This window comes from Otolemur garnettii, unplaced genomic scaffold (genome assembly GCF_000181295.1).
Source record: "Otolemur garnettii isolate 467f Iridium unplaced genomic scaffold, OtoGar3 scaffold00009, whole genome shotgun sequence".
Classification (NCBI taxonomy): Eukaryota; Metazoa; Chordata; class Mammalia; order Primates; family Galagidae; genus Otolemur; species Otolemur garnettii.
The window spans coordinates 1416529-1427264 of record NW_003852404.1 but is presented as its reverse complement, the minus strand read 5'-3'; the positions used below and the strand labels follow the sequence as shown (position 1 = coordinate 1427264).

The 10736-nt window shown below is 39.1% G+C and overlaps 1 protein-coding gene across 1 annotated transcript in view; it reads right to left on the bottom strand.

The window, feature by feature from the left end:
• EFHC2 (EF-hand domain containing 2) overlaps positions 1–9812 on the bottom strand; it is a 153749-nt gene extending 143937 nt beyond the window's left edge. Inside the window, exons 1-3 of the mRNA XM_012801456.1 lie at positions 9803–9812; positions 9008–9201; positions 7274–7462 (exon numbers count right to left, since the gene is read on the bottom strand). Coding sequence (XP_012656910.1) covers positions 7274–7462; positions 9008–9201; positions 9803–9812 — 393 coding nt within the window. The remainder of the gene's footprint in view (positions 1–7273; positions 7463–9007; positions 9202–9802) is intronic.
• Between the last annotated feature and the right edge of the window lie 924 nt (positions 9813–10736).

Genomic DNA, 10736 nt, shown 5'->3' with positions numbered 1-10736 from the left:
TAAGTAAACTAACATATTAAGCTATAATTTATGTACCCTAAAATTCACCTCTTTTACATATATAGTCCAGTGGCTTTTCATAAATGTAGACTTACAAAATCATTACCACAATCCAGGTTAGAATATTTTTATCACACTCAAAAGTTCTCGGTCCCACCACCAGCCCTGGATAACTGCCAATCTTATATATTTAATGTCTTTTCTAGGATTTCATATTGATGGAATCATGCACAATGAAGTCTTCTGTGTCTGGTTTCTTTCATCTAGTATAATGTTTTTAAGGTTCATGTATGTTGTAACATATACTGCTAGTTTCTTTTTATTGTTGAATAGTTTCCATTGTGGAGATATACCATATTTTGTTTATCTATTATCATTTAATGAACATTGGGGTTGTTCCCTGTTTGGGGCTATTATGAATAAGGAAGCCATAAACATTCACATGCAAGTTTTTATGTGAGCACATGTTTAAATTTCTCTTAGGTAGATAGGTAGGAGTGGAGTTATTGGGTCATCTGGTAAGTACATATTTAACTATTTGAGAAAGTGACAATCTTTCAAAATGGCAGTACCATTTTACATTCCTACCAGGATTGTATGAAGGTTCCAGTTTCTCCATATCCCACCAACTTGGTACTGAGAGTCTTCTTAAATTATACCCATTCTAATTGGAAGCATAGTAGTATTTATGAAAGTTTAAGTTCAAAAGATAATTTAAACTTTGAGCTAATCAGAATAAGCCACAGGCTTAGTCGTTAATGGAAGTGAGAACAATGTAACCCAAAAATTGTACTCTCATATTAATTTGAAAAATAAAAAAAAACACTCAAGGGTGGTGCCTGTGGCTCAAAGGAGTAGGGCGCCAGGCTTATATGCTGGAGGTGGTGGGTTCAAACCCAGCCCAGGCCAAAAACTGCAACAACAACAACAACAACAAAACACTCCAAAAAAAGTTTAATTTTATTTTTAAATACTCAGATTGTATTTTATAAAATTCCTAATCGGCTTTAGGCGAAACTTCAAGATTCTGTATTCATGGATTACTGTTCTTTGTTAATCATGTGAAATTTCAATGTACTTGATTGCTCCTTAATTCTTCTACAGGAAAATTGAAAATTCTGGCTGCTACTCAGTCAGAAAGAGAAAAACAGCCCCTGACATCCAAGAACTGGCCTGGCGCTATCAGGTGGTCTTAGTGCTACTATAAGCCAGCCTGGCACCCACAGCTAGGCCTTGGCATACTCCTGTTGAACAAGAACAATTTTAAGAGATCATCAGCATCAAATAAAGCCACCCTGTGACCATTATGGACCAAAACAAAGCCAAGACCACTCCATAATCACATATGAACACAGATAGAAAGGGAACATTGTCCAGCCACAAAATGCCAAACATCCCTCCTCCTGACTCACAGGAGTGATAGCTGCTTCTCTCACTAATACAGCTGTAGCCTGCTATAGTCTGTGCTCTCTATAAATGAGATTTATTAAGGTAACCTTAAAATTCCCCCAATCAAAGCAAAGGCCCACTTCCTTAATCCCTCCCCAAAACTAGCTAACACAAGCCCAAATCCTATATTGAGTCTTTTCCAGTACCTGCTTCCTTAGACATCCCATGATTGCTCAGGATATATGTTCTACCTTGCTGTAAATGAATAATAAACCAACCTGTTTAATTAAAAAAAAAGTGTCTTGGCTCTGCCCCTGTGGCTTAAGTGGCTAAGGCGCCAGCCACATACACCTAAGGTGACAGGTTCAAATCCAGCCCGGGCCCACCAAACAACAATGATGGCTGCAACCAAAAAATAGCCAGGTGTTGTGTCAGGCTCCTGTGGTCTCAGCTACTTGGTAGGCCGAGGCAGGAGACTCGCTTGAGCCCAGGAGTTGGAGGTTGCTGTGAGCTGTGATGCCACAGCACTCTACCCAGGGGGACAGCTTGAGGCTCTGTCTCAAAAAAAAAAAAAGTATCTTAAGAGACAAAATTATGCTGGGCACAGTGGCTCACACCTGTAATCCTAGCACTCTGGGAGGCTGAGGCAGATGGATTGCTTGTGCAAGGGCAAGACCTCATCTCCAAAACTAGCCAGGCATTGTGGCAGGCGCCTATAGTCCCAGCTACTCGAGAAATTGAGGCAAGAAGATTGCTTGAGCCCAATAGTTGGAGGTTGCTGTGAGCTATGATGCCACGGTCCTCTACCCAGGGCCACAAAGTGAGACTCCATCTCCAAAGAAGAAAAAACAGAGGCCAAATTATATTTTTAAAATTTATTTTTATATTGTTCAAAGCATAGAGTCACATAGTGCCATGTAATCAGCTCACTACAAACACAATGTCAATTAAGGCAAAGTCACTTAAATTCTAATTCTGTGGTCAATAGTTTTGCTTATAATTATTATGTTTACAATAGATGGAAAAAATGAAGTAATATTTTTAAATTCATGCATACCCCATAAGCTCAACCTTTGTCCTGCCACTTACTATAATAGAGTAATTTGTGAAATAGCAAACAAATCAGGCTAAATAGGTGCCACAGATAAATGAAAAGAAATGAGAGCATAATTGTAGAGTGTATGTAAATGGTGCTTAACAGCCAGATAAAAGTCATATAAAAACATTCCGTCATTTATGTATTTCTGACTATTCTCATGCTTTATAAAAGCAACTAATGATAGATCTTACATGATAGCAACCACAACATAGCATAAGCTGCTAAATGCCAAATTTCAATTACTAATGAAGCAGTGCATGTCTGATGTAATTAGAAAGAGCCTCGGGGCAGGAGATCCAGAGTCTTGGCTCAGTTCTAGGATGAACAAGTTGAATTTGACCTTTAGCAAGTCTTACGTAGACTGCTAGAGGTAAAAGGGCCTTAGAGATCGGTTAGCCAAGCCCTGCATTATAACCAAGGAAATTGAGGTTCAGTGAGATAAAGTGACTAAGCCACAGTCACATAGTTAGGTAATGGCAGGACCAGGACCAGAACCAGTGCCTCCAACACCTATTCTCAGACCCGGGCCTCTGCTCCACTTCTTGCTAATGATTCCTCAATTATACAGTGAGGGTAGCCCTCTACATTTGTTTTTACCTCATGTAAGTACGGAATAATGACTGCAAATTGGTGTGAGCAATGCATTTTGTGATTTCTACAATGTTAGCGATCTGTGTTCAAACAGATTATGATTATGGAGTGGTCTTGTTTTTATCTTAGTCCATCATGGCCTCCTTTTACTTAAATGAATTTAATGAAATAACTAGTCTTTGGTGAGTGAATGTATGCATATTAGGCAAAACTCTTCTGGCTATTTTTATAAATTCCCCCAGTGCCAGGGGTTCTGAGCAAGTAGAACTGTATTTTAAATGGAAACATTACTGGCATTTGAGGTAGGACAATTCTTTCCAGTATGAGTTTGCCTTCCCCACAGCATAGGATGTGCAATACATGCTTGGCCCCTAGGGACCGAATGGAGGCAGCACCTTCTGGTCAGGGCTAGCCCTAGGGTGAGGAAACTGAAAACATCAAAATTAATGTAAAAAAAAAAAATCTAGGCTGGGCTTGGTGGCTTACACCTGCAAACCTAGCACTCTGAGAGGTTGAGGCTGGTGGATCACTTGAGCTCAGGAGTTCAAGACCAGTCTGAGCAAGAGTGAGATCTCATCTATATTAAAAACAGGAATAGTTTTTCTATTTTTAGTACAGATGAGATGGGAGGCTGGGGCAAGAGGATCACTTGAGCCCAGGACTTTGAGGTTCCTGTGATCTATGACACCATGGCACTCTAACCAGGAGCAACAGAGTAAGACTCTGTCTCAAAAAAAAATCTAAGATGAAAAAATGTCAAAATGCCAACTTTTTAATAAAGGTGGGATCAGTGTTACTGATTTTTCCTTTTGCCTCAGGCACCGGGACAGCTTGCATGGCACAATTACTCTTTTCTTTATTTAAAATGTTGGCATTTTGTTCATCATGGATTTCTGGCATCGATTTTGTTTTTTAAAGATATTGCACTTAAATATTATCTAGCTTAATTACTGAGTTTAGAGGGCACCCTTAAATGTTGCATCCAAGGCAATTACCTCACTTACCTTACCTTAGTCGACCCCTACTCCTAGTCATTGTGACACCCCAAACACTGTCACACAAATGTTCCAAATGTGAGAATCTCTAAATGGGGGGGGGGGTGATTTTCTCAGATAATTATAAGACAAAGAGAGCCTGCACCATAAACAATGACTACATGATGGCCCCTTCATCTCACTGCACTCTTGCTACAGACCTGAAAACAAAGAGAGGGCAAAGGGCAGGAAAACTGTACCAGCAGAACTGGACCGCTTTAATTAGAAAAATAACTATCCTAGAAGTCCCACGCTATAGACCTTAATGTATATGTCAATGGTCAGAAGTGAGTCATATGGCCAGCCCAGCTGCAAGAAGCCTGGGGAGGTGAACACTTTTAAGGGTACATATCTAGCTTAAATAAAATTGATGTTCTATCTTTAAGAATGAAGGGGAGAATGAATAAAGGATAAACAGAAGTGTCCATCCTGGCGTCTATGCAGGAGTCTTTTGGTAATTGCAAGCAGCATTTTCTCTACCTATAATGTGATGGTCTGCCTCAGCAGGGCATTTTGATGGTCACTTTTAGAATTTTGGATAAAAACTGAAATGCTATCTTCAGTAGGTTCCATAGAAGCAAAGCCTGAACCAGGGATTTAAGGGCATGTGATTTATTAAGGGCATACTCTCTTGGAGAGTGCAGGAAGCAGCTAATGAACAGAGATGCATTCTCAGGTCAAGTTTAGCCTTGGGCTTATGTAAGAGCTACAGAGTTTAAATCACAGCACATAATTGTCCCACCTTAAAGCAAGCGGGCTGAGCTTTCTGCCCTGGATCAATCACTCATTGGCTGCCCCCTCTTGAGGGAAAGATGACAGTGTAACCTGGGAGATGGAAATCCCATCAGCCAAAAGCAAGTCTCCAGAGAAGGTTATAGGTGGAAGCTGTTTGTCAAACATTCATCACTGTTCCTCCTATGGTTCTGGGTGGGAACAAGGAGTATCTACTAAAAATTTTAATTTTAACACACTTCCCAAAGAACTGAGTTTATTTTTACTTTATATCATTTGAGAGTATAACCTTAGATATATTGCTAGGATTTTTTGGAAAAAAATGTATTGGAAAAACTGGCAACAAGTTGAAAATGTCTCATTTTTAAGAAAAATGATTAACAGTTGTCAACTTGTTTTGTTGAACCACTAACGTAGAAAGCACTTTATAATTTGCTCTGGGTATTAACCAGGATATAGTGCTAGCCTGTAATTCACAATCTCATCAGAGAGGGTAAATATTTCATAGTCTTAGTGTCTCATTTAAAGTTCAATGAATATTTAATTCAACTCGACCAACAAAATAAATGAAAGAATTATGTTGCATCTAGTTAGACCTAGTATGAGCAACCTCTTCATTTTCTCAAGCACTCAGAAGCTAAAATTATTTCAACTTCATAAATATTCTACATATTTTTATAAGTAATTAGAGGGCTGCAAAATAGGCTTGAAAGGCACATATTAAATGTTGAGACAAACATGAAATAAAATGGATCTTCAACTTTAAATGCAAGAGAATAGCTTAAAAATTGTGGCCTACATTACTTATTCAGCAGTGGAGTAGTTTAATTGTAAATATCCTCTTTTTGACATGAGCTAAAAATAGAATCTTTTCTCTGGCCCTTGGAAATGAAACATCCTATAAGATTGAGAAGAACAGAAATTCATACATAATCCACCCAAATCAGTCAGCCTAGAAATTGTTTTTAGGTTCTGAGTGCAGCACTGAGCCAGGTACTTAAAAAAAAGAAAGAAAGAAAGAAAGAAAGAAAAGGAAAAAGAAAAAAAGGAAAAGAAAGAAGGGAGAGAGGGAGAGAAGGAGGGAGGGAGGGAGGAAGGGAGAGGGATATTGGTCCGTGTTGACAGGAGAGATGGTTTCCTAAGAAAACACCTCCCATTGTTCTGTTAGATCTTTTAGTGTCAGAACTGAGCTTCAAAAAATACATGTGCTCTAATTGAGCTGTCCTATCACAGATGACATGGGGATGTGTCACTTCTACCAAATTTGAGGGCATTTTAATTAGAATCAAAGTATTGCCAACCACTCCATGTTAAAAACTACTAAAAACCACCTGGTCAACTTAACATACTACAGTCCTGAGTTATTTTTCAGTTACAAGTTCTAAAATAATCTAATATGAAGGGAGTTGGAGAACAAGAAGCTATGATACAGGGTTGTTTGATAAACATAGAATTATCTATATATCATAGTCCCCTTGTTCTTTTTCCTTTGAGCTTAGTCCCCTTTTAAGATATTCAAGTGCATTCCCTTTTCCTATTGTTGATATGTCAGTACACAAGTATGTGTGTATGTGTGTGTGTTATGTGTACAGACACACACACATTAAAATGTTCTGATCCTTTTCTAATAAAAGCACCTCTTCCCTTCACTTCTATAATTCTTAACATGTCACCAGTCTTTAGAGATGGGGAACCATAATTAGTAGGGAGAAAAGAAGAGAGGCATCTTTCTGTTCCCATTTAATGCCACATTCAGAATCAAACAAAATGATTTGGTTAAGGGTAACTCATGAAACAAAAGTCTAATCAGACTCATAATGTCTACAGAAGTACACAACCCTGTCCAAGGAAGGAAATGAGAGAAAGACTGGTAAGCATTAGCTAAGAGAGATGAACATTTGGCATCCTGTAACCAATGCACCTGGTCAGCAAAACAGAGTAAGAGTAATTTTTCTTTGTTTGGGGTACTTTTGTTCTTGAATGTCTTTACAAAAGAACTACCCTTGGTCAAGATACAAAATTTCACTTAAGAGGAAGAAATTCAAGAGATCTATTGTACAACATGGTTACTATAGTAATAGCAATGTATTGTATACTTGGTAATTGCCAAGAGAGTAGATTTTAAGTGTTCTCACCACAAAATAATAGGTATGTGAGGTAATGCATATGTTAATTAGCCCCTTTAGCCATTCAACAGCATATACATATTTCAAAACTTCATGTTGCACACCGTGAATAAATACAATTCTGTCAATTTTTTTTAAAGGCAAAGAAGAAACACTAAAAAAAAAAGGCAACAATAAGTAGAAAAGCCAAAAAAGAGAAAAAAGAATGAGCCTTAACACTTACCTTGAAGACTCTTATTTTCTCAAGTCTGTTAAATATCTGTAAAATTTTAAGATATTTCTCCCAATGTCATGTGACTTACCTGCTTATCAAAAGTAACCCATGATGGTCCATCTGATGCATCTCCTTTAGGAAATACGCTGTATTTAGGCCTCGCCCTTTGCCCGATAATAATTCGTCCATCTGGCCCAAGTTTATCTTCACTCACGAGCATCCGAACATTATTGCAAACGCCCCAGTTTTGTGATTTGTGGAACTGCTCCTTTTCCACCTGTGAACACAGGAGACAACATAAAATAGCCAATTACTCTTCATGACTTTTCTAACCTCTTTTAAAATTAAACACATTTTCCCATTATTTATTTTTCTCATCACAAAATGCATATAGAGGCTCAGTGCCTGTGGCTAAAGGGGCTAAGGCGCCAGCCACCTACACCTGGGCTGGCAGGTTCAAATCCAGCCCAAACCCGCCAAGTAACAATGACGGCCGCAACCAAAAAATAGTCGGGCATTGTGGCATGCGCCTGTAGCCCCAGCTACTTAGGAGGCGGAAGCAGGAGAATCCCTTGAACCCAGGAGTTGGAGGTTGCTGTGACCTGTGATACCAAAGCACTCTACCCAGGGTGACAGCTTGAGGCTCTGCCTCAAAAAACAAAACAAAACAAAATGCGTATAGAGTGGCAAATAATTACAGGCAATTTTTATCCATAATGTTGTGTCACAGTAAAATAAATAAATTTGATTTATTTATTTGATAAAATAAATTTGATTCATTTTAACAAATTCAAAACTTTGAAAAGCAATAAGAATAAACCTAATGTTCCATTCTATTTAAAACACTTGAAAAGAACTATTATTGCAAGTGAATATTTTGAACATTAACTTGCTAATTGGTCTTTCCTACTTATTTGCCAGGAATGTAAATGAAAATAAAGAAGGAAGGAAGGGAGATGGGAAAGGAGGGAGGGAGGAAAGGAAGAAACAAGCTCCACTACTTCAGAGTAAAGAGAAAAAAGAAAAATAGTGTGGCTATTTTCCACAGAAGTTTAAGCATTATTTTCCCCAAAGCAGAGAACAAAATCTTCTTCTCATTAAAAGAAATGTAACAGGAAATTCCTCAGAGTTCACATTATCCTCCTAATTGCAAAAACCTTGCCTCCTACCTTTTCCGGTGGTGTAGAGAGAGGAGGAAAGCACAGATGGAGTGACCAAGGGTTGATGTGATGTGAACCAACATCAACTCTCATGCTGTGCTGGTGGGAAAGAAATCCAGAACAACTACTTTGAGAAGAGAGATGGCAATACCAGTACAGTGAAAGATATATATCCTATGACCTAGCAAGTCCACTCCTACACAAGTCTCTCGACCTGGGCACAACGTTATACATCAGATTATTCGTCACAGCCATGTTTGCAAGACTGCAAAATAGGAAACCACTGAAATGTCTGCCAGGAGCAAAAAGATACATTGTGTTCTCTTCAGAAAATCAAATATTTATACAGAGATCTAAGATTACATGCATCAATATACACAAATCTCAAAAAAATGATGCAAAAAATAGAGGTAGTGGAAGCACACATAAAATCTGATCATTCCACATAGATAAAGACTGAAAATATTCAAAAATCTTTATTATTTATGAATAATACATGCATGTAAATGATAAGCAGCAAATTCAAGATTGTATAATATCCATGATAATATATCAATGAACACCTATGTGCTCCGTAGCCCTGCATTAAAAGTTAAACATATCAGATATAACTGAAGCCCCTTCTCAGAGTTCATGGCCCTGTCTCTTTTCCCAGAGGTAACCATTATCTGAGTTTGCTGCTTTAACGAGGACACTTTGCCAGGACTGTATACAGCCAGGGCAATAGCTTCTTGCAAAGTCTTAAAGGAGGACTGAAAAGACCTCATTTCCTTTTGTGGTGAAGGCAGATGGGAAAACTGGGGAGGCAGGGCCGTGACAGCTGCCCCGGGCAGATAACAGTCCAGCAGCTCGAAGGCTGGGATAGAAAAGCTAGAAGCAGTGGTTAGATTGGTGAGCAGTAGCCTGGCTCTGTCCCTTAGAGAATCCTGTCACAGCTCTACCATCCCCTTCACACACACACTAACATCCGTGCACATACATGCACACACACCCATACACACTCACTACTATCAGATTACCTTAAATCAGTCCCAGACACCAAAGAGTTAAGCTTAATAAAATGAATAGCATGGGTGGCACCTGTGGCTCAGTGGGTAGGGCACTGGCCCCATATACCAAGGGTGGCAGGTTCAAACCCAGCCCCAGCCAAACTGCAACAAAAAATAGTCAGGCATTGTGGCAGGTGCCTGTTGTCCCAGCTACTTGGGAGGCTGAGGCAAGAGAATCACCTAAGCCAGGAGTTGGAGGTTGCTGTGAGCTGTGACGCCACCACACTCTACTTAGGGCAACAAGGTGAGACTCTGTCTCTAAATAAATAAATAAATAATAAAATGAATAGCAGATTAATACAGAATCACGTAACAGTGTCCTCTCTTCTAAAGTAAATAACTTCAGTTGATCACAACTTCATATCAAACCAGCAACAAATGTCTCTTAATCACTTTCTATTGTCCTACCTTTAGGCATGGTGGCTCATGTGGGTGATCTGGGAGACCAAGGCATGAGGAGTTCTTGAGGTCAGCAGTTCGAGACTATTGTGCCAAATATACTAGTTAAAATAAGCATTAGACTCAGCCTGCTGCACTGAAGAAGAAACCCACAGTCTTACCAAAGAAACAAGATTTAGATATAGAAAACAACTTTAAAAAAAGAAAAAAACACTAAAAAACTAGAAACAGTACAGCTACCATTTTGACTACTTACTATGAGCTGGACCCTTTACTAAGCATTTTATATATATTTTCTCATGTCACTGTCACAAAACTATTTGATCAATTTTTTTTTTTTTTGAGATGGGTCACCATGTCACTCTCGGTAGAGTGCCGTGACGTCACAGCTCACAGCAACCTCATACTCTTGGGCTTAAGAGATTCTCTTGCCTCAGCCTCCCAAGTAACTGGGACTACAGGTGCCTGTCACAACGCCTGGCTATTTTTTTTATTGTTGTTGTCATTGTCGTTTAGCAGGCCTGGGCTGGGTTCAAACCCTCTAGCCCTGGTATATGTAGCTGGCACCCTACCCACTGAGCTATGGGCACCGAGTTATTAATCAATGTTATTACTGCCATTTTTCAATGAAGAAACCAGGGCAGAGAGAAGGAGACAAGCATACCCAAGGTTACACAGTAACAAGATGCATCTGAACCAAATTCATGTAAAATCAAGCTCTGGTTAAATTTTCTGACCAGAGCTGTACACTGACACACTGGAGTTGTAGTGTTGAGAGTCTGTGGATAATTGGATAGTGTCTTGGGCCTGGAGGAATGGGATGAATTAGACAAGAGAGAAGCCAGTGTATTCTAGGCAGGATTATGAGCAATGCGTCCAGATGAGATGACAATGCCTAGTGCAAGGAGCAATAGAAGAGTGAGCCTAGTAAAAAGGACAAGTT